Genomic DNA, 25,503 nt, shown 5'->3' on the forward strand with positions numbered 1-25,503 from the left:
AATAAATTTTCCTTTTTTTTGGTTACGTACTTCATTATTTATTTATTTATTTATTTTGCAGTACGCGGGCCTCTCACTGCTGTGGCCTCTCCCGTTGCAGAGCACAGGCTCCGGACACGCAGGCTCAGCGGCCATGGCTCACAGGCCCAGCTGCTCTACGGCATGTGGGATCTTCCCGGACCGGGGCACAAACCCGTGTCCCCTGCATCAGCAGGCGGACTCTCAACCACTGCGCCACCAGGGAAGCCCTGGTTATATACTTTAAAGATGTTGTTCCTATGTCTTATTGCTTGCATTGTTCCTAAAGAGAAATCTGCTTAACGCTGATCTTTGTTCTTTCGTTAGATATTGCGTCTCTTTTCTTAGGCAATTTAAAGATTTATCACTGGTTTTGAGCAATTTGATTATGACATGCCTTGGTGCAGTCTTCTTCATGTTCCTTTTGCTTGGAATTTTACCGAACTCAGATCTGTGGGTTTATAGTTTTCATCAAATTTGGAAAAACATCAGCCACTATTTCTTCAAATGTTCTTCTGCCCCTTCCCCCTTGCTTCTTCTTCAAGAACCCCAATTACATATCCAGGAGGCTTTTTCAAGTGTCTCACAACTCCTTATTCCTTTCTTTCTTTTTAAAAATTCCTTCTTTAAATTTTGCATACTTTCAATTGCTATGTGTTCAAGTCCATTAATCTTTTCTTCTATAATGTCACATCTGCCATTAATCCCATTTAATATATTTATTAGCTCTATTAAACATAGTAATTTTTATATCTTGAAATTCTATTTGTGTCTTTTTAAAATATTTTCCATTTTTTCCTTAACTTTTTGAACATATGAAATAAAGTTATAATTAGTGTGTTAATGGCACTGCTAATTATAACATGTGGACCTATTTTGATCAGCTGGTTTTTCTCTTCACTGTGGATCAAAATCTGCTTTGACCACATAGATGAAGATGATTCTAAGAGGTTATAAAGTAATGTTTCATAAGCAGGGGTGATTTTGCCCCCCGGGGGACTTTTGGTATTGTCTGGAGACTTTCTGTCTTCACTGGTGAAGTACTACTGGCTTCTATCAGATAGAGGTCAGGAATACTGCTAAACATCCTATACTGCATAAAACAGCCACTCATAACAAAGAATTAGCTGGCCCAAAGTGTCAGTAGTACTGAGTTTGAGAAACCCTGCTGTAGAAAAATAGGATGAAAGGAACTCAGGTCCCTGAATGATCTGATGGAGCTGAGCTGCATGCAGGCCTGTACCACCGGCCTATTTCTACAGTCTGTCACATTAAAAACAAAAACAAAAACCTTCTTTCTTATTTAAGGCACTGTATTTTGGGTTAGTACAGCAGTTTAGCCTATACTCTGATACAGAAATTGGTACCCGGGAGTGAGGTGCTGCCAAAATTAAAACTTAAAACTTAGGTTCTCTGGCTTTGTGTCTGAGTGAAAGACAAGGCAAGAGACCATATACTGCAAACTGGTGAACTGGTGATCCTTTTTATGCCATGTCACAATATTGGTAGAACTGTTGGCCTGTGATAACTTAAAAGGTACACTATTATGTGTCTATGATACTTGTCACTCTAGAGAAAGTGGTTGGAAAGTGGTCTATAAACTAAACTGCTCAAGTACAGTGATCTGAGGCCTCAGAGCTGGAAAATCTAACTTGTCCCCGTACTAGAAGGATAAACAGGCTCTATATTTTTCCATAAGTATCTCTCATTATGACTTCTCAGCCAAAATACAGAGACAGCCAAGAGGCGAAGATCAAATTAAGGGTGTTGCCTTCCCACTCAAACTTGTGGTTTTAGCTGGCCTTAGTGAAACCACTATTAAAATGGGGGAAGAAGAGAATGGGCCACTAAAAACAAACAGACAAACAAATAAGACAAGAAGACTTAAGAACTATGTCTAGAGGAAAGCTTTGGATCTGTTTACTCATAATGAACTGACTGCAACCAAAAAACCAAAAGTCTACAAAAATATTGAGGTAATTAATTTCTAAAAGAAATCAAAAGGCTGGCCTAAAAAAACCCAGCCTATTTATTTGATCACTAAAACAACTCTCAGGCTTCCAAATCTCCACAAATAGAGGCAACCTCTGAAAACTGTACAGCTTCCAAGGAGAGTGTACTCTCAAACAGGAACTTAGATGTCGCCACAGGGGACAATGGATAATGGCACAGCTGTTAGAAATTACAACCAGTGGGCAGCCAGATGGGCTAACCAGGAAAGCTTCTCTACTGCTAAAGCATGGAATCTTGTACATTTCTATGGCCCACTGATTATGGTGTGTTTCCCATTCTTCCCTTTTCAAAATGAGAGTTTTTATTGCAGTTATACTTTTGCCTACCACTTCTGTACACTGGATGTGAGATGAGCAGATACCTTGTCACTGGACTGTGAGGAATCATCCCAGACCTGATATACAGGACTGTGAATTATCCAGAGAGCCTTGACTTTGAGCAGATGAAGTAACTGAATGGGGCCTTTGAATGTCTCCCTTGGGAGGGAGGGAGTATTTACGCGTGGAAATAAAGGTGACTATAGATATTGAATGGCCAGAGGGACAGGTAAACTACGACTGACTATAAATTGTTCTCTAAAAAATTTCCCCCTTCTTCCATAGACATAATTGTTTTAACAGGGCACATGGCTGTTGAGCTACAGACTGTATTTCTTAATTCCCTTGCAGCTAAGTGTGGCATGGACAAACATTTTGTCGTTGGAATATGAGCAAAAGTAATATATTCTAATTCCTCACTATTTGCTTAAAATAAAATTGTTTGCTTTCCATTTTTGCTTAAAATTTCCCCCTCTCTCTGAAATGGAACTTAGGTATGGCATTGACTTAGTTTTAACCATGTACATGAAGACAACATCCTAGGCGACAGCAGAGCAAAAACATATATGGAATCTAAGTCATCTCAAGGGCTGGGCTGCCTGCCTTTCTGGGCCAGTCTTCTTCTTTCTGGACTGGTATGTATGTGTAAAGAAAAATAAACTATCTTATTTTAACCACCATATTTTTCATGGTTTCCCTTTCATGTGCTCTTTCTCTTTTTAAACAGCAGCTTAGCCTATAACCTAATTAATCAAAGTTACATACGCCACAAATACAAGATTCTGTTATAAATTCACCTGGTTATGCCAAACCCAAATTTCCCTAGTCAAAGGAAAACAGCAAAGGAGAAAAAAGAGCAAGCCTATGGAGCGTTTGGTTATTGTATTTCTGGTAAAAGGGGTATATTTGAACCTTTTCTCAACGGGCATAAACCAAGTATCAAATAAATTTTTATATGCTTCAGTTGAATTTCCTCTGACTGGTTATCCTATTGTGATAATATCTATCGATTGCCACAGTGAGTCATCAACTCTGTCAGCACTTTAATGAACAACATTAGTCTATTCCATGCTGAAAAGCAATACCAGCAACTCTTGCAGATAAAAAGGGTCATAAAAACGTATTGAGCAGTGACATCCTCTGACAAAGGCTCTTGATAACATCTCCCTATGATCAGCTCGCACACAATGATTGGTCAGAGTGAAATGGAGTTTGAGTACGGCATTAAACAGAATTCAGGGATGACTTCATACATCTTAAAGGCTATGAAAGAAGAAATGGATAGGCTGAACTCAGGAATCAGATATTATTCTAGTTAGATAAGAGCAGAGAATATTTTAATTTCATGATCATTCTTGATAGTGAGTTGGTTTTCATTAGCCTAAATTCAATTATTTGTTGACATAACAATGGCTCCTAGTTGCCCTGGCTCTGTTTCTGTCCTATTCGACCAGTGACATTTTAAAATTGGGATGACTATCTTTAAACATGCAGTTGAAGGAGTTCAAAACACACTACCCCAAAATATGGCACCTTGGAACACTGAATATTTTAAGCTGAAGGAGTTTGAGAAAATTCTTTCCCTACCCTTCCCCCTGAAGCAGGTCATAACACCCTCATGTGAGAGGTGCCCTTCCTACACCTGGAGGAAGAATCATCCTTCTCTCCCAGAGAGAAGGATGCTGAAAAGAATTCAAACAAACAGGTCTTGCAAAGTTTTTCTCAGTTTATCATATTTCTCCACGACTGTCCACTCTTCATCAAACCTAGCACGAAAACATTCAAGTTTAGCCAGTTCTTCAGGTCTTCACTTTCTTTTGAAGGCTCCTATGCCATGTAAAACATATTAAATAAATTTGTAAGCTTTTCTTTTGTTAATCTGTCTTTGTCAATTCAATATTCAGATCCAGCCATGGACCCTAAGAGGGTCGAGGAAAACTTCTCCCTCCCCTACACAGTCTTCAAACAACTTGGATAGAAAACTTTTTTTTTTTTTTTTTTTTTTTTTTTTTTGCGGTACGCGGGCCTCTAACTGCTGTGGCCTCTCCCATTGCGGAGCACAGGCTCCGGACGTGCAGGCTCAGCGGCCATGGCCCACGGGCCCAGCCGCTCCGCGGCATGTGGGATCTTCCCAGACCGGGGCACGAACCCGTGTCCCCCGCATCGGCAGGCGGACTCTCAATCACTGTGCCACCAGGGAAGCCCTGGATAGAAAACTTTTTGATTCATAGTACAACGTCAACATGGATTTGTGAAATGGAAGCAGATTTCACTACAATTTAAGAGTCTCCTGCTATACAATGTGATAAAGCATGGAATTTTGGGTGAGAGCTACTGGGATTGTGCATCAAATGAGAATAATAATCTCTTCTTCACAGGGTAACTGTAAAGTGTAACACACATACACACACACACACACACATCTACAGTTTAGTGGTTAAGAACATTGGTTCTATAGTAAGACAGGCCCAATTCTGAGGCCAGTGTGTCATTTACCTAAAGGAATGACTTTAGCCAAGTTATTCAACTTCTCAAAGCCTTTGTTTCCTCATCTGTAAATGAGGATATTGACTCATAACAATCTTTATAAGACTAAAGTGAAAGGTCATACATTATGGTAAGTGAAATAAGCCAGTTACAAAAGGACATATACTGTATAATTCTACTTATATGGGGTACCTAAAGTAGCCAAATTCATAGAGGCACAAAGTAGAATGGTGGCTGCCAGGTGCTGGGGGTGGGGGAAAGAGTGAGTAATTATTTAATGCGCTCAGAGTTACAACTTGGGAAGATGAAAAAGCTCTGGAGATGGATGGTAATGACAATTGGACAACAATGTGAATATATTAATGTCACTGAATTATATGTTTAGAAAGAGTAAAAATAGCCAATTTTGTGTTATGTGTATTTTACTACAATTTTTTTAAAAAAGAAAAAACTAAAGGTCATGAAGATTAGTTTAAAAGTACAGCATCAGGCACATTTTAAGTGCTTTACAAATGAGTGTGTTATAATTAATTTTATTTATTATTTTTAAAATGCATTTGAGTTCATCACAAATGATAAATGCTGCACGATTACAGAATTATTGATGATAGTCGTTACATTTTTTTATATGGATCCAACATATTCCTTGGGTGTCTGGAAACACCTGGTAAGAATAATGGTAATACAGAGGAGCGTGCACTAAACACAAACCCTCACATACACACATGCACACAACGAAATTTTACTAGTTTAGAACAAATGGGTTGTTCACATTCAAGAATGTTGCTAAAAGGGGCTTTTAAGTGAGACTATAAGCAATTTGCTGGTATTCATTTTTAATTATAACAGATTGATTATTCTTTTGCATCTGATTTTATTATATTGCTCTGAAAACTCTTTTTGTAAGAGAGACAAAGATAAACTTCAGCCAAGAAGTTAAACAACAAATGTGATAATTATAAGATAATTCTTATCTATTCAATAAAGGACTGAGATGGTTGTGTATAGCATATATATTGTGTGTATGTGTATATACATATATATGGGTATATACACATACATTTATACACATTCACACATATACATACATATAACAAAGATTGGCAGTCAGCAAGACAGAAATTTAGAGCCTTAGAAACCATATTTTCTTATCCCCTTATTTGTAAATAAGGAAATTATGTGTTAGAAAGGTGAGATGATTTGATTAAGACCCCACATTAAATTGGTGGCAGAAATGTGATCAAAGCCCTTCAGAACCTCATCTCATGTATCACCTCCAAATGCACCACAGCAAAGGACTTGTCTCAGCCGTTCCTCTGCATGCCTCTTTTGCATGCTGTTCACGCTGCCTAAAATGCTCTCCTCAAAGTTCAGTCATCTTTGAAAAATCTTTCCTGGTTCCCCCAGAACGAATATGGTTGCCCTGCCTTCAGGCTCCTAAAGCTCCCTTTTAAAACCCCAGGGCAATCATGCTGGATTATAAGTGTCTACGTGTCTGCCTTCTCCATTACACTCAGGACAACTTGAGGACACACGCTGGCATCTCTGGATGCTCCCACACCTGACCCTGGACCTGTCAATAGTAGGCACTCACTGAACGTCTGTGGGATATGTGACCTAACCAACCATCACAGGCTTCTCCAAAAGGAGGCAGGAAAGTTGGCATCAAGAATGCAAGTGGGAAGTTAGCTTTGGAATGAAGGCAGAGCATAACTTCTTTAAAGATAGGAGAATATCCGAGGAAGATGGAGAGGGATTTTTTTTAAGTAAAAGAGAAGAAAGCTTGAGTGTTGGTGCTAAGAGTACTCATAGGGGGACACTGAATTTTATTGTTTTTATTTCTGTCAAGTGACCCCATATTTCCTAGGATACATTAAGTTCATATTAATTACTGACAACTTGGAACATGGCATGTTTAGTCAACCATTCTCCCTTCCTACATTTTGGATTGTCTCATGAGAAATAAACAATGAGGAATCACTTCAACAAATTAGCAGTGTTATATAATACACACATAGTACTATGATGATATATATATATTTTCTGATATAAATCCCCAATCCATAAAATGTATGATTTCTGGAACTTTAAAACTTTAAAGTTCCTTGAGTATCTTGCACTAGTTAGAAGCTCAAATTTGTGTTTGTTGGTAGTTTTAGTGTTTTCTGGATAGCATCCTAAAACAAACCTATCCTCAAACTAAACATACAACAGAGAAAAGTTGAAAACAAACTAAATATTCACACAACAAATTATGTTGGAAGGGGAAACCAATATAAAGGAATACCAATGTCACAGAATTGGAGTGCAGGACTACTAGCTTTCCAAAGGAGTAGTGTTTTGCTGCCACCAACAGGGCAATAGGCATTCCTTCATGTAAGTTACAAAACTAACTGAAGGCACAAAACCCATAGCAAATCCAAAAGAATGTTTACGGCTTGCTTCATTTTTTTCAGTTCTTTAGCCTTCTAATTTTGTAAACTGAATGACAGCTGCAGAAACTACAGTCCTAATTTCAGTCTGTCACAGATCACCATCTTCAAGCTCAGAAACAAATTTTTTTTTACCCAAGTTGGTGAATCAAAGACTAGGGAGAACTAAAATCCATTGTCTATTTTCAAGGTGTTTTGCTCTTCACTTCTTGTTTTTTAACCCTGTATGGTATTCAAATATGGTCCTGCAGGGAGAGAATCTCTGGAACATGAATTGATCCTTCTTTCCGATGTCAACAGAAAGGAAAAGGGGAATTATACTTTGAAAGGTCAAAGGAATACTTAACCAGCCAGCACAGTGCTGAATAATAACTGACTTTTTACTCTCTCAAATAAACAAGGCCCTATTTTATTTTATTTTATTTATGGGTTACATCACAGAGTTCTCAGGTACTCTCTACTTTTTTAATGTTTATTGGTCATTTTTGTTTCTATTTTTTTTTAATTTTTACTGAAATATAGTTTATTTACAATGTTGTGTTAGTTTCAGATATATAGCAAAGTGATTCAGTTATACATATATATATAAATATATATATATGTTATTTCTTAACATTCTCTTCCATTATAGGTTATTACAAGATATTGAGTATAGTTCCCTGTGCTATACAGTAGGTCCTTGTTGGTTATCTATTTTATATATAGTAGTGTATGTATTTTAATCCCAAACTCCTAATTTATCTCTCCCTCCCACTTTCCCCTTTGGTAACCATAAGTTTGTTTTCTATGTCTGTGAGTCTATCTTTTTTGTAAATAAATTTATTCATATCATTTTTTTAGATTCCACATATAAGTGATATATGATATTTGTCTTTCTCTGACTTCCTTCACTTAGTACCATAATCTCTAAGTCCACCCATGTTGCTGCAAAGGGCATTATTTCATTCGTTTTATGGCTGAGTAATACTCCATTGTGTATATATATTTTATATATATATATATATACATATATATATGTGTGTGTGTGTATATATATATATACACACACACACACACACACACACAACATTTTCTTTATCCATTCATCTGTTGACAGACACTTAGGTTGCTTCCATGACCTGGCTATTGCAAATAGTGCTGAAATGAACACTGGGGTGCATGTATCTTTTCAAATTATGGTCTTCTCTGGATATATGAGCAGGGCCCAATTTTAGAATTTTGGGGTTCTCTATTAAGACTCTTTTCCTGGTTTGAAGATACTAATAGTGGATGAGCTATGCTTTATAAATTAGGTTTTCTGGTTAAAGCAACCTTTGGTAATCCACCATGAATTAGCTGAATCACAATCCACACCTCAACCCAGGTACTTCTTTTGTCTCCATTTTAAAGGGACTCCCCTTAGTACACTCCTCAGGAACCTCAAGGCCCCACTGAGCAATTGCTACAATCCTAGAAAACGGGCATGGAGATGGAGGAGCACAGAGACCAAACAGACACGTTAGCAATTGATAATGATGAAAATAAGGACCAGCCATTTTCTAAGTGTGACTGAATGCTTCCTCTAAATTGCACATGTGTTTCCTTCTCCTTGTTCCCTCACTACCACTTTGTTTAGATAATTTAATTTTGAATGTTTCATCACAGTGTAGTAGATGCTTAGCTGCACACTGGGATCACCTCGGGAGTTTTTAAAAATAGTGATGCTTGGGTTCCACCTAGATATTCAAATGAAATTGTTCTGTACAACTCAGAATCAGAAAATGTTTAAAGCTAACTCTAATATACAGGAGATTCTGATGTAGAGTTAAGACTGAGAATTCCTGCTCTACGTAACTCATGAGTATTCCTACCCTTCTGGTTCCGGAACTGCCTGCATCAGATCTTGAGGGTGAGGGATGGGTGAGAGGAGGCATTCAGAAATGTTCAATTTAAACAAATTCCTTGGGACTTAGGTGATTCTGGAGGACACTAATGGTTAAGAATCACTTCGAGTTATACTGCTGTAGGGACTTGCAATACTGTGACATAACTAAAATAAATTGGGACAGTCTCTTACTGTAGATTGGTGGGAAGATTTTTTTTTTTTTGAGGGAGGAGAAGGGAAGTGAGAAAAAGAGATTTTATTTGTTCACATGCATTAAGAGGACTGTCAGATACTTCTTTAAACAACTTAAGAAAAGGGACTATGTGTCTACTGTTGTATCCATGTCATTAAGCACAGTGTCTGACTCACAATAGGTACTCAAAAGTCATTTGCTGAATGAACAAATAAATGAACAAATGTTATTAGTATACAATGCATTTCATGTGTCCTAGGAGAGTTCTGAATAGGGAATGGAAGATGAGTTGGTAGATAGCAAGTGGAAGATTACAAAGTAACAGGTTATTAAAGGTGCGAAAACAAGGAAGTCCTAATAAGGAATGGTAGGAGGTTATTTTAGCTGTAGAAGGGGCACTGGACAAGGAAGCAGGATAGGACACACAGGGCATGGCTTATGAGAGAGCTTCCAGCCTACTGACAGCAGGGTAAACCGGAAGCTTTTGATGGGGGCCAAAATAAGAAATATGAATGGTTATTTCTCCAATGGAATTCCAGACAGATTTCTGGAAAGAAGGTTCAGTGACATAAAAACCTGTAGCAACAAGCTACTGATATGAGGGAAGTTTATTTGAGGAAAGAGATGTTTCAGTTAAGTATTTGGATTCTATTTGATATACAAATCAGAATCACACAAGCTGAACTGGAAAAAAAAGAAAAAAAAAGTATTGTAACATAAATATATTTTCTATTTCTCATGTAACGTGAAATTATTTCTTTCTAGAAGCTGAATACTGAAGTAAACAGAGTAGGCAGGGACAAATGAATAACCTCTGAGAAAAAAGATTTTTAATTAAGCAAGTAGATTACATATGCCCAGTCATACACAAAGCTTCTTCTTTTAAAAATAATAAAATCTGTAAAAAAGTCAATTATATTTCAATATAGCTGAAAAAAAAAGTACTGGAGTTTCCTATAAATCTAGTCTGAATCACAGTGATGACAAAGACAAAAATCACATACAAGAGTACAATGAAGGTTTCTCCAGAATAAGGGGAAGAGCTTCATTACTACTTATGCATGGCAATTTTGATCTTTAGCAAATAATTTGTTCATCACCTTAATATGGTTGAACTACTACCACATGTGGCAGAAAAAGGTGGTGGTGATAGTAGTGGTAGTGGTAATCCAGAAATGGAGGTCTAAGTAATAAAATTTTTCTGAAAGTAAATGAGATCAAGAACAAGACAAAGATGTAGGTTCTTTCCACTTTTATTCAACTTTGTTCTGGAGCACCCTGAGCCCTGCCCTCCCCATGCAGCAGTTGGGTCACAATTGGTCCAGGCAAGTGTCCTGAGCCCTGCCCTCCCCATGCAGTAGCCTAGAGGCAACCAGCCCGGGTGGGTGTCCTGAGCCCCACACAACCTGTGCAGAGACTGAGCCACAACCAGTACAATAGAGCTTCCCAAGTCCCACCTTAGCACAGAAGTAATAGAGGTGCAACTGGGCTGGGTGAGCACCCTAAGCCTTGCCCCCCTTATACAGCAAATGAGTCACAACTGGTTGGGTGAGTGCTCTTAACCTTTCCCACTCCACACAGAGCTGGGACACGTGAGCACCCTGAGTCCTGCCCTCCCTGCATAGCAGCCCAGCAGAAGCCAGGCTGGGCCAGGGCCCTGAGTCCTGCTCTCCCTGTGCAGCAGATGGGCCACAATTGAGCAAGTGAGCACCTGGAGCTCCACCCTCCCCTCAGAGCAGTCTCAGCCCTATTACAAGCAGCAGGTGCATGTAGCCCACGTGACAGATACCCATAGAGGGCCTGGTTCTGGTGGCCAGGGGAGATTGTGCTTCTTGGCCACAAGGAACAGCTCCTGCCAAAGACCACTCCTTCAAGACTGAGGGAGATAGGCATTTTCCCTGATACATACAGACAAACACAGAGAGACAGGCAAAATGAGGAGATAGAGGAATATGTTCCAAACCAAAGAACATGGCAAATCCCCAGAAAAAAAGACCTTAATGAAATGGAGATAAGCAACCTACCTAATAAAGAGTTCAAAATAACGATCATAACAATGCTCACTGATCTCAGGAGAAGAATGGAAGAACACAGACAGAACTTCAACAAATATACAGAAAATATAAGAAAGAATGAAACAGAAATTATACTAAACTGAAAAATACACTAGAAGGGTTCAACAGCAGAATGGATGAAATACAAGCACAAGTCAGTAAGCTGAAAGACAAAGCAACGGAAAACACCCAGACAGAGCAGCAAACTGAAAAAAGAACTTTAAAAAGTGAGGAAGGGACTTCCCTGGTGGCACAGTGGTTAAGAATCTGCCTGCCAGGCTTCCATGGTGGTGCAGTGGTTGAGAGTCCGCCTACCGATGCAGGGGACATGGGTTTGTGCCCCGGTCTGGGAAGATCCCACATGCCACAGAGCGCCTGGACCCGTGAGCCATGGCCACTGGGCCTGCGCGTCCGGAGCCTGTGCTCCACAACGGGAGAGGCCACAGCAGTGAGAGGCCCATGTATCGTTAAAAAAAAAAAAAAAAAGAATCCGCCTGCCAATGCAGGGGACACGGGTTCAAGCCCTGGTCCGGAAGATCCCACATGCCGCAGAGCAACTAAGCCCTTGCGCCACAACTACTCAGCCTGTGCTCTAGAGCCTGCAAGCCACAACTACTGAGCCCTCGTGCCACAACTACTGAAGCCCATGCACCTAGAGCCCATACTCCACAACAAGAGAAGCCACCGCAATGAGAACCACATGCACCACAACAAAGAGTAGCCCCACTTGCCGCAACTAGAGAAAGCCTGTGCACAGCAACGAAGACCCAACACAGCCAAAAATAAATAAATTAATTTTTTTAAAAAGTGAGGAAACATTAAGGGACCTCTGGGATAAGATCAAGTGAAATAACATTTACGTGATAGGGGGTCTCAAGAGGATCGGAGAAAAAGAAAAAGCCAGAAAAAGTATTTGAAGAAATGACAGGTGAAAATTTCCCTAATTTGGGGAAGGAAAAAGACATCCAGGTCCAGGAAGCCCAGAAAGTTCCAAATAGGATGAATCCAAAGAGAAACACACTGAGACACATTATAATTAAAATGGTAAAAGTTAAGGATAGAGGCTCTTAAAACCAGCAAGAGAAAAGCAACTTATTACTTACAAGGGAAACCCCATAAGGCCATCAGCAGATTTTTTTCAGCATAAATTTAACAGGCCAGAAAAGAGTGGCAAGACATATTCAAAATGCTGAAAGAAAGAAACCCCTGCCAACCAAGAATTCTCTAGCCGGCAAAGTTATTGTTCAGAATTTAAGGAGAGATTAAGAATTTTCCAGATAAGCAAAAGCTAAAGGAGTTCATCACCACTAAATTGGCCTTATAAGAAATATTAAAGGGACTTCCCTAAACTAAAAAGGAAAGGCACTAATAATGAGAATATATGAAAGTAAAAATCATACCAAAAAAGGTAAACAAATACTAAAGGTAGTGGATTAATCACTTACAAAGTATATATGAAGGGTTAGACAAAATTATTAAAATTAATTAAAAATACAATAAGTAAGAGATACCTAAACTAAAAAGATGTAAAATGTGTCATCAAAAATATGAAACACAGGGACTGTACATGCATAGGATGTTACATGTAAACCCCACAGTAACCACAAAGAGAGAACTTATAGTAAATACACAGAAGAAAATGAGAAAGGGATCTAAATATAATACTAAAGAAAACAATCAAAACACAAGGGAAGAGAGAAAGAGAAGAAGAAAGGAACAGAGAAGAGCTACAAAAACAGCCAGAAAAAAATTAACAAAATGACAATAAGTACATACTCATCAAAAATTACTTTAAACATCAATGGACTAAATTCTCCAGACAAAAGATACAGAATATCTGAATGGTTAAAAAAATAAGACCTATATGCTGCCTACAAGAGACTCACTTCAACCTAAAGACAGTTGCAGACTGAAAGTGAAGGGATAGAAAAAGATATACCATACAATTGGAACCATACCATACAATTGGAAACAAAAAGAAAGAAGCTGGGATATCAATATTTATATCAGAAAAATGAACTTTAAAACAAAGACTTGGGCTTCCCTGGTGGCGCAGTGGTTGAGGGTCCGCCTGCTGATGCAGGGCATGCGGGTTCGTGCCCCAGTCCGGGAAGATCCCACATGCCGCGGAGCGGCTGGGCCTGTGAGCCATGGCCGCTGAGCCTGCCTGTCCGGAGCCTGTGCTCCGCAACGGGAGAGGCCACAACAGTGAGAGGCCCGTGTACCGCAAAAAAAAAAACAAAAAAAACAAAAACAAAACAACAAAGACTGTAACAGGAGACAAAGAAGGACATTACATAATGATAAAGAGGTCAATCCAACAAGAGAATATAACATTTGCAAGAATTAATACACCCAACATAGGAGCACCTAAATATACTGGATTGGCCAAAAAGTTCATTTGGGTTCTTCCATAACACCTTACGAAAACCCAAATAAATTTTTTTGCCAATCCAATATAAAGTAAATATTAATAGAAATAAAGAGAGAAATAGACAGCAATACAATTATAGTAGGGGACTTGAATTATGCCACTCACATGAATGAGTAGAGCATCCAGACAGAAAATAAATAAGGGAATATTGGTTTTAAATGATCAAGGGACTTAATAGAGATATACAGCATATTTCATCCAAAAACAGCACAATGCATTCTTTTCAAGTGCACATGAATCATTCTCCAGGATAGATCACACGTTAGGCCACAAAACAAGTCTCAATACATTTAAGAAGATAAAAATCTTATCAAGAATCTCTTCCAACCATGATGATACGAAAACAGAAATTAATTATAAGAAAACTGGGGGCTTCCCTGGTGGCACAGTGGTTGAGAATCTGCCTGCTAATGCAGGGGACATGGGTTCGAGCCCTGGTCTGGGAGGATCCCACATGCCGCGGAGCAACTAGGTCTGTGAGCCACAACTACTGAGCCTGTGCGTCTGGATCCTGTGCTCCACAGCAAGAGAGGCTGCCATAGTGAGAGGCCTGTGCACCGCGATGAAGAGTGGCCCCTGCCTGCCACAACTAGAGAAAGCCCTGGCACAGAAACGAAGACGCAACACAGCAAAAATAAATAAATTAATTAATAAACTCCTACCCCCAACATCTTCTTTAAAAAAAAAAAAAAAGAAAACTGGAAAAGACACAAACACATGGAGACCAAACAACATGCTATTAAACAATCAATGGGTCAATAAAGAAATCAAAGAGGAAATTTTTAAAAACCTTGAGACAAACAGAAATGGAAAAACAATGTTCCAAAATCTTTCAGATGCAGCAAAAGCAGTTCTAAGAGGGAAGTTCACAGGAATACAGGTGTACTTCAAGAAACAAGAAAAATCTTAACTGAAAAAGCCTAACTTTACATTTAAAGGAAATAGAAAAAGAAGAACAAACACAGCCAAAAGTTAGTAGAAGGAAGGAAATAATAAAAACCAGAAGAGAAATAAATGAAATAGAGACCAAAAAAAGAAAAGATCAATAAAACTAAAAGCTGGTTCTTTAGAAAGATAAACAAAATCAATAAACCTTCAGCCAGACTCATCAAGAAAAAAAGAGGAGGGCCCAAATAAATAAAATCAGAAATGAAAGAGGAAAAATTACTACCAATATCACAGAAGTACAAAGTTCTGTACAAAGAAGTACAGAAGTACAAAGTACAAAGAATCGTAAGAGAATACTATGAATAATTATATGCCAACAAATTAGACAACCTACAAGAAATGGATAAATTCCTAAAAACATACCATCTTCCAAGACTGAATCTTGGGGGTGGGGGAGAGAAAAACATTCTGTCATTTACTTCTTAATCATTGTTGGAAAGCAAAGAGCCTATTCTGATTGGAAATTTTCTCTGCCAACATGAAGTGGCTAAGATTAATTCTGACTGATCATCTCCAATCTATTATAATGTACTATGCTATGACTACTGAATGTTTCATATAATAAGTGAATTAGATTTTTAGGAATATATCCAACCTACCTAGTGGACACTGCCAACATCCTAAATGATTTAATGATGCTACCTACTAGAGCAAATCATTCTTTTAGCTCAATAGCTTTCCAGCTGCCTGGTAGACTGTTTCTAACCCAAAAGGAAGTAGCTCCCATTCAGAAAGTAGGTGTCTATAAACCATACTGAGCAACAGAGACATTTACCTATGTTTATGCTGTTTAAAATTATAAATTCAGCTTTGCCTTTTCTAAGCCAAAAGATTTTAGGCCATCTGGGGCCTTGGCTCCCTCAATAATCAACTGAGGGAGAGAATTAGATCGTTTTCTCTAACAGTTCATGATTCTCCTACAAATAACACATTTGATGTGTGCTAATGAGATAACCTATGTTAACATTCAGTGCACAGTAAGTGCTCAAGTAATGTTATTTCCCTTTCTGATTCCCCTCAACACAAGAAATACAGAGAAATCTAAAGTCCCTCTGCAGCTATACTGAAAATTAGTTAGGCTGGGTTCATAAGCACTTTGAACTATCCCTAATTGTGTTATTCTGATATAAACAAGTTTATATTCTTTTATTTGATAGATTAGAAGCTAAAAGTTAGTCACTGTCAAATGTGTTTGGAGTATTCTTTTTCTAGGTGGGGCAATCAGATCAATTAAGTACACTTCAGTGCAGCCTATGTATGTACTGTCTCTATGTGAGGTCAGCTCCAGGATTCAAACAAGGAAGAGAGATAAATATAAACCTATAGTAATGGGAAAGCTCTCCTTTTTATTTTCTCTAACTAGACATTCTCCAAGATGATATTAGATGAGCATCCATGCATTGCTAGAGAAGATACAAAAGCCTTTCTGCCCAGTGGCCAGAGAATGTCCCCTGCACAGGCCATGTCTGGGTTAACATGGCCATAAATAAATGAAAACAATACAATCAAGCCCCCAAAGCCTGTCAACCAGGGGGATAATTTACCAGATGAATAAATTATTAGGCTGCCACAGAGTACAGGTCTGATATCCAGAGGCAAAGTCCTAGGTTACCCTCAAAAGACAGACTAAGCATGGGCTAAGAGCACTAGTAAAGGAAGGTCATTAAAAATGAGAAAAGGCATTTGGGGAAAGATGTAATATCTGAAACAAAAAAATTAGACATGATAGGAAAAATCAAAACTTTGTTGGACTTCCTTATACTTACTTTATGGTTTAATATTGTTTTTAGTCTTAATTACATAATACTTTCACTGTTTAGGCAGTCTAAAAGTCTTATTCCAGCCCTCTGCAGAAAGCATCTTTTGGTTTTGATTTATTTTAATGACAAGAAAAAAAAATGAGGTGGAGATCCATGATTTCATTGAAAGATATACGCAAAGACGCTTGTTACTTTATTGAAAATATTTTCCTTAACTTCTAAAGTAACTTTGTCATATGAACTGTTCATATCTAAATTCAAAATGATTTAATGAAAAGTTTGAAGTACAGTTTATGAACTTCATAAAAAACAAATGCTTAACAGAATAAGAGATGAGGCGCAGCAGCCCACATCTTGAGTTGCATAGGGCCTATATTATGTGATGCCTTTGTTTTGAATCAAGGTATTTAATGGTTAAGTATGGAACCTCTCCTAAAATATCAAGAGCTTCTCTGAAGATTCAGATTATTATCTTTTGGGAAATCTGGAAGAATTATAGGGAATCTAGTAACAAATTCTGAATTATTTCATCAATGTAATAGTAATCACAATAATGACAGCTACCATTTATTAGGCGATACAATTTTCCAGACATTATGTTAAGAGAATTTTATGTATCATATCATTTAGCAATCCTATAAATTCGTTTTCATTATTATCTCAAAATTCAGGGTCTGAGTAATTTGCCCAAAGTCATACACTAGAGCTGATATTAGAACCAAATCTGTCTGAGTCCGGTGTCTGCAGTTTTAACCATTACATTTTACTGGGAAAAGGGTGAGCTTCCATCTTTTTATAAGCAAGGCAATTATCACCTTCAATAACAGAACTTCATCTTTAACTGAAGGACAAAAACCAACCAGGTTATTTTCATCAACTCTGCAGCAAATGTCTTGCTGTTTCCACACTTTTAAAGCTGCACTGATATGTTGATATAAAACCCAACAAGGTAATTATAATTGAATTCTAACATGTCTTATAAATTTCTAGCTATCAGAGAAAGAACTGCAAATTGAAATGTAGCAGTTTCTTTTTTAGTCAGTGTATTACAGAAGCATTCTAATAATTCAATTATATGTTTAGGCACCTTTAGGGATGTTATTATGATAAGTATTTTAAGAAGAAAGCTGGCATTATTTTGACAGAAAACAGGTTTTTTTCTCATATCATACAACTTGAATGAATGGAAATATTTTTACCTTACTGGAAAAAGTGCTGTGATAGCAAGATTAAATGGATTATAAGAAAACCAAACTTGAAATAAACAACAACAAAAAAGGATGGGGGAAGGAGAGAGGATCAGAGTTCCTCAGAGAAGTCGTTTTTTTTTCTTTTTTTCAAGAATCTAGCATGAGGCAAAGGCTGTAAACTGAATGATGCCCAGTTCCAAGGGCAGAGAGGTAAGACAGTTCGGTAACTTAAACATAAAAACAGACTTACCTTTAGGAGAGCCAAGGCTACATGAAAGATTATGTTCAAACCCTGAAATAGAAAAAGAGAGTCAAAATCAATACTGTCACATCTATCACGATTTTATTAAGTATTTTCCCAAGACTTCTGTATATCATTAATAAAATCTGTTTTCATTTTCACATACAATAATAATTAAACATGAGATTTCTAAAGGTATTTTTTCTTCTGTGAGAGGCTTATTATAGATTTTAGGTGCTATCTAATTAATGCTCACATAAAATTATTGTTTTTACAACAAATTGGCTCAGGGCTTGCAAAAGTCAAGTTCCTTGATCAAAATGGCAGTGACACCAAAGTCTAAAATTATTAATTGAAATTTGTTAAGTCTTATCTGTGTGATGTGGTTAAACTGCCAGTGGCGAACAAAACAAAACAAAGAAAAATAGTGTTGCTGATAACTGGGACAGATTGCAAGCATCACACTGGACTTCCCCTACTGTTCTTACTGTGTTGTTTGTTTTAGTGCTTGCTTTCAAGTAGTATGTGTACAGCTAGAGGTGGTAATTAGGGGCTATTTGCTAGACTCCCTTGTTCCTTTTTTCCTGAAAACCAGAGCAATATTTCTTCATGAATAAAGAAATTAAATAGTTTGTTAAGAAGCCGTACTGGGGCTGAATTTTGACTCTGAGTTCAGCCCAATGACTCTGAAGAAATGTTGAGATATTAAAGTCAAGAGACAGGAATCTTAGATGCTCAAGATGACAGAGTCAGAAACAAAGTTGCCACAGAGTACGCAGTTTCCTTGTCATGCAAGTCATCATACATGAGAAGAAAGACCTTTCAAATTTGAGCTGACATCTCCCATAAGTGCAGGGTCTATTTGATGTGCCCTCTTCAGCTTGGTCACAAATATAATCTATCTACCTTCTGGATATAGAGCTGTACCAGATGTGTTATGCAAAGAACGTTTAATAAACCATCCTTTTACTGTCTCCAAGATCAGAAGCAAGAATTAGGACTAGGTAATTGATGCCGAAAACTCGGCTTCTGTGCACCAGTGCTGAATTGAATCTCAGAGACAGAGTTTTCGGTGAAGTAGAAAACAATAGTTTTTTTGCTTTGCCAGGCAAAGGGGGACACAGCGGGCTCCTGCCCTGAAAAACTGTGTGTCCCAACTGGGAGGATTTGGTGACTTTTACAGCAACAGTTCAAGGGTGGGGTTGCTGATAAGATTAGGGTGTGTGAAAGGCCTACACTCCTTTAATCTGGTCTCAGGTAATCTCTTGATGGGCTTCTCTGGTTTCTTTAATCTGGCCTCAGGTGGCCTTCTCTGGTGCTCCTCCCTTGTCTCTGAATCCTCTCCCTTCTCTGATTAGCAACTGTTGGAATCTGCCTTTGGGGACTCAGGAAGGTCACAGAGGCTGGAGTCTGTTCCCTGCAAATAAGGAACATGGGACGCAGAAAGGTTTCCGTGCCCGGGAGCCCCAGAGGGTCCTGCTCAGTTTCATAATTAGAGTGCATTCCTGTTATAATATGCTAATCTTTCATATTCAACTACCAAACATATGACATAATAGTAAGAAGGGATGAATGATAAACACAAAATCTTTGGTTGAAGGTTTTGGGTGTACTCAGTTAATCCTTTAAGAATCAGAAAGCAGTAGGAAGTATAATCAGGCCAGGAGACAAAATCAAATTGACAGAGTGCATCACCACTCCAAGCAAGGATTCTACACTGGTTTTGATCACAATTAGAGAAAAAAAGGAGACCACGATCACAATCAAAAGAACAAGGGTTACAATTAAGCAGAATTTGCTTTCCTCATCTAAATTTGGGTCCTCACCCGCTAGCTGCTGCCCACCTGTAGGCCCTGCTACACATATCCTCCAGCCCCATGTCACAGCGGCTAGGCATAGTGAATCCTCACAACCTGAGTGCTGATCAAGCTGCCATCAGGACTAAATCCACAGTGTCTCTGGCTCTTGTTTTTCTAGTCACTGCTGGCAATGTAAACATTTCCTGTCTCTTGTTCTCTAATCCTCAAAATGCTCTGGTCCTGGGGCTTTCCTGGTGGCGCAATGGTTGAGAGTCCGCCTGCCGATGCAGGGGACACAGGTTCGTGCCCCGGTCCGGAAAGATCCCACATGCCGCGGAGCGGCTGGGCCCGTGAGCCATGGCCGCTGAGACTGCGCGTCCAGAGCCTGTGCTCCGCAACGGGAGAGGCCACAGCAGGGAGAGGCCCACGTACTGCAAAAAAAAAAAAATGCTCTGGTCCTTTCTCCTAAACCAGTCTCCTACTCTTCCCTCTCCTTCCCAAACCCCTGCAGGGTATTCCACTCCAGAGTACAACCAACTCTGCTATGTTCTCAACCTCCCTGCCAAACATTTCCCCTGCCTGCTTGCTTTCACAGGAAGAGTGAAATCTCAGTGATCCACATAACAACCTGTATTATGATTCCCATTTTTCAGCATATGAACTTGACTAGCCTAAGGTTATATATGCATTTAGTAGTAGCAGGCTAGGATCATTTGCCAAGCCTCCTAATGTGTAGTTTAAGGGCATTTTCACCACACAGTGCTGGCGTAATGTACTTAATAAGGGTTATATGATGACCAAATGAATGAACTATACTAGCTATCCCCAAATTTTCTGGGATTTATTCTTTTCCATATGGACCTAACTAGACCAATTTGTAGAATCACCATCAAATGACAGTAATGACAGTTTTTCAATGATCTCAAAGTCAAACTATTGGACAACTGAGCTATGGAAAACACAAACAAGAACTTGGAGAAAAAAAAAATCTTTAGATAGCAAAATAGCTCTCACTAATACCAGGAAAAAAATTTATTCAATTTTAATTTCATTTACACTTAGAATTAGTTTGGTAATACGATTTTATAGTTTACAGATATCAGAAGCAGCAAAGTAAAAGACAAAGTATGTGGTAGATAGGGTTAGGGGCAGAGACTGTTGAGACAGTTGCCAGAATCAAAATATTAGATCTGATAGAAACAGAAGATAAACTTTAAAAAAAATGTGTAGCTATCCGGGCTCATTTAGTGGAGCCAATAGCCCTTCAATAGTTAACATTAGTTCACTGTGATAATCTCAGCAATGTTAACGAACGCTTACATTATATTTGAAACATCGTGCTTAAGGGAGCATAGTCTGTGTTTTAAATAAAAAGTAGATTTTCTTTAAGTTTGGGAAGCTAACGAGGTAACTTTCAGTTATCAGAAAATTTTATATATGTAAACTCTTTAAATAAGTTCATAATAATAAAGTATTATTGCACCTGCTTACATGAAACCCTAGATATTATCCACAAAAATGAAGGAAAGTAAAGACTTCATAAGCCTTCAACTGAAGTAGAATAGTGTGGCCAGACTGTGCAAACGAAGGTATTTTTAGACCTCTAAGTTGTTGGAAATCAGGAAAAACTTGCTATTCTACCCAGTGCTTTACTTCACTACAAAATGTATCCTGATTTCCTAAGAAGAGAATAAAAAAGGGAACTTTAGTCAGATATTTAAAAATATCTATTTTTCTCTTTTAAATAAGATTTATTCCCATTTAGGGATACAATGAGAGGTATCACTAAATTACAGTAACCTTCCTCAGGCCAACATTTGGGCACTACAAATAGGTTGCTTTTTTTTTTTTTTAAATAAATTTACTTATTTATTTATATATTTATTTATGGCTGCATTGGGTCTTCGTTGCTACGCGTGGGCTTTCTCTAGTTGCAGCGAGCTGGGGCTACTCTTTGTTGCGGTGCACAGGCTTCTCATTGCGGTGGCTTCCCTTGTTGCAGAGCAGGGGCTCTTGGCGCATAGGCTTCAGTAGCTGCAGCCCGCAGGCTCACTGGTTGTGGCTCGCAGGCTCTAGAGTGCAGGTTCAGTAGCTGTGGTGCACGGGCTTAGCTGCTCCACAGCATGTGGGATCTTCCCAGACCAGGGCTTGAACCCCTGTCCCCTGCACTGGCAGGCGGATTCTTAACCACTGTGCCACCAGGGAAGTTCCAATAGGTTGTTTTTAAGATGACAATGTCAATGCAAGCTTTGGTCCTCAGCCTGCTAGTCAACAATGAAGTAAATTAAAAGCGAACCACCTTTCACTCTCCCAAGCCACCATATGAACTAAATCCCCCATTATTTTGTTGTCCACCTACTTTTACATAGTCCAACTTTTGCCTAATTGAGCTGAGATATATTTTTAAAAGAAAAAAAATTGTTATATATTTTCAAGATGCTTCCCCCTTCAGGAATATGTAATTTGTAGCAATTTGATTGGTACTGAGGGGTAAATAAGTGTTCCTAATAGGATTGAAAGGGTTAAAGCATTTGCAGAATTATTAAGAGTAAAAACAACAAGTAAATACATTGTTATGGCTACTTATTTATAGTGCAAAGTCTAACTCCAAGTGCAAGATAATAAATGAGTCAACATCCACTGAATATTTTCTATGTGCCAAGATCTAAATTAATTACACCAAAAACATGTCCTTACTTAATCCCACGACAACCTGAAATTCCATTTTACCCACAAGAAAATTAAGATTTAGAGAAGTCAAATTAAATTTCCCAAGGCCACACAACTATTAAGTGGATTTAAACTTACACAGTATAACTCTAGAACTCATATTCTTAACCGCTAAATTAGAGAAGATGGCTCAAGGAATAAATGAATGAATGAATGAATGAATGAATCACTTAGTTGGGTATTATTTAATGCGGCCTCTAATTCCTAAAGGATTAAAGTGATTCTTCCCATTTAAAGGCAAGTACATTTTGAGAGCAGGGAGGAGAAAGATAACAAATAGGTCACTTCTACCAAAACCAAATTTTATTATTTGTCTCCATATTGAAAACAGACAAAAATTAGCTGACTGCTTGCAGGATGTGAAGCAATAGAAACTCAGCTTGCCGTGAAAAGAAAGGGTCACCACCTTCCTCCAGTGACAACAGACTGAGATCAGCCTTGTGTGTGTGAAGGAGTAGTTCCTTAACTGATTGCGAAGCTGCTGTTGCAAAATTCAGTCACAGCCTGGCAAAACCTTCACTTTGAAGAACACCTACAAGTAATTGCCCCAAATTAAATAATTGCTCCAAAGTGCAGATCATCGTGTTCCTGGGTAGGCCAACAACTGAGCACCCACAATCTTGCATAAAGGAAGGCTGACAGCAGAGCACTCACTGAAACAAAGACACTGAACATTTTGGCTCTGATGAGCAGGCAATCGTGGGCTCACAGGGGGCTGACAGATTGCGTGAGAAGCTGTCAAAAACTGCACTGACAGCACTGAGAACAAATGCTGAAAAGGTAGTGTCAAAAAGTGCCAGAAGTGCTTCAGCACCTGGGTCCTTAGGGATCAAAATAAAAGGGAAATAAGTACTATGTGGAAATGGAAATCCAAACAACAAGGCAGTGAATAATTATCAAACCAGGTAAATGGAGCAGGCTCGCAGGCAAATACAACTAAAGCTAGAGGAAATAGGTGCTGCCCTTTCTGGCCCATCCAACAATGGGACACGTCACCCGAGGAAGGGGCAATGAATAAATGAGACAGCATATAAAAAGCATATCAAATGAATTGAGCACTTGCTAAGTATTCACTAAATGCTAGTGATTATTATTAGGTTCACATATTTATTGTCTGCCACATCTTACATTTTCTATGTATATTTTTTCACTAATTCTCTCAGTAACTCTATGGCATATGTGTTACTGCCACCATTTTAGAAATGAGGAAACTGAGGTTAGGAGACATCACACTGTTAGTAAATGGTAAAGACAAGACTAGAATTTATGTATGTCTGACCCCCCCAAAAAACAAAACCATGCCTTCTTTCACTGATTCCACCTCTACTGCAAAGTCAGGCAGATTTTGGTGAGATATCTGTTATGAATTAAAGACAGTCATAATTCTTGGACACTTCTCCCATTGAGAGGTGGGGTCTTGATCCTCTCCTCTTGAATCTGGGAAGACTGTGCTACTGCTTTGACCAACAGAATGTGGTAGAAGTGAAGCTATGCCAGTACTCTGGGCCCAGGTCCCATAAGAGACTGACAGCTTCCACGTCCTATCTCATGGAGTGCTTGCTCTTGGAAGCCAGCCACTATGTAAGAAGTACAATTACACTTAGACTCCCATGCTCTAAAAGGCCAAAAAAAGAAGAAGGGACCTGCAGGACAAGATGCCATGCACAGAAGGAGAGGCAAGGATCACCCAGATGCCAGATATGTGAGTGAAGATGTCATCTTGAAAGTGAATCCTCCAGCCTCAGGTGCCCCAGCAGATGCCATGTAGATCAGAGATGAAGCACATTAGCTAAATTCTTCTCAAATTCCTGACTTATGAAATTGTCAACAAAATAAATGGCTATTTAAAATTTTTAAACCCCTTTCATTTTGAAATAATTTCAGGTTTAGAAAAAATTTGCAAAAATAGGACCAAGAGTTTCTGCATACCCTTCACCTGGCTTTATCAGATGTTAACATCTTACATAACCACAGTATAACTATCAAAACCAAGAAAATAATATTCAAATTTTGTCAATGTCCCACGAATGTCTTTTTTCTGGTCCAGGATCCAATAGTTGTCATGTCTCCTTAGTCTTGCATCTGGGACGGTATTCAGTCTTTGTCTTCCACAAACTTGACACTTTTTTAAAGAGTACTGGCCAGTTATTTTGTAGAATGCCCCTCAATTTGATTTTTCTGATGTTTCCTTATGATTAAACTTAGATTATGTATTCTTGGCACATATACCACAGAAGCAATATTGTGTCAGCGCATCACATCAGGAGGCTACATAATATCACTATGTCTTGCTCTAAGATCATTGTTTTAAAGCCACTCAGGTTTGATGTAGTTTGTTATGCACATCAGGTAACCTGAGAAGAAACCCTTCAGCTTCTCTTTGTTAAATTTCTTACTTCTGTGATTTATAAAGCAATGCATTTTTTTTCCACAGAAAAAAGAGAGTGACAGATAATTACCATGCAAATATAAAGAAGTAAATACTGGCTGCTCTTAAATATAGTTCCTATAACAAGAATGCTGTAAATGTCAGCCAAAATGTATTTTACTTTATTCTGTGTTTCTCGTATTGTAAGCACTTTACAAGTTCAGTTTTTTAGGATGACTAAATGATGGGCTTTGATGGAGTAATAAGTAAAATGATGTGATGTTTTGGCTTTTGGTTTGTTTCTGGATTTCCACTAGAGGTCAGGATTGTAGCACTGAAAACCAAGAAGGAGCTTTTAAAAAAAAGATTTCGGGGACTTTCACAGCAGCCTTGAATACAAATTCACTGTAAGTCCTAATGTTTCAAAACCCTCAGGGATAAGTCCTCCCTTATGTCTACTACTAATTCACTAATATATTATAAAATCTAACAAAACTTGGATGATTCCCACCCTTCCTTTCCCCCAGTTGTATTATATATTGTCCATTTTTGTTATAGAATCATTTGTTAATTTTTCATAAGTAGAGTGGTGAAGAAGAGTTCAAGAATGGAGAGGGATGAAAAGTGAATGTAACAGGAATGCATCTGTCTGGTT

The 25,503-nt window shown here is 38.4% G+C and overlaps 1 protein-coding gene across 10 annotated transcripts in view; it reads right to left on the bottom strand.

The window, feature by feature from the left end:
• RABGAP1L (RAB GTPase activating protein 1 like) overlaps positions 1–25,503 on the bottom strand; it is a 684,401-nt gene that overhangs the window by 173,351 nt on the left and 485,547 nt on the right. For all 10 annotated transcript variants that reach the window (XR_007479508.1, XM_033428113.2, XM_033428114.2 and 7 more), the window contains one exon: positions 17,961–18,002. Coding sequence is in view for 9 of the 10 variants with exons in the window: in XM_033428113.2 (XP_033284004.1) it covers positions 17,961–18,002 (42 nt within the window). In the remaining variant the exon portion in view is untranslated. The remainder of the gene's footprint in view (positions 1–17,960; positions 18,003–25,503) is intronic.

This window comes from Orcinus orca, chromosome 1 (genome assembly GCF_937001465.1).
Source record: "Orcinus orca chromosome 1, mOrcOrc1.1, whole genome shotgun sequence".
In the NCBI taxonomy this organism is placed as follows: Eukaryota; Metazoa; Chordata; class Mammalia; order Artiodactyla; family Delphinidae; genus Orcinus; species Orcinus orca.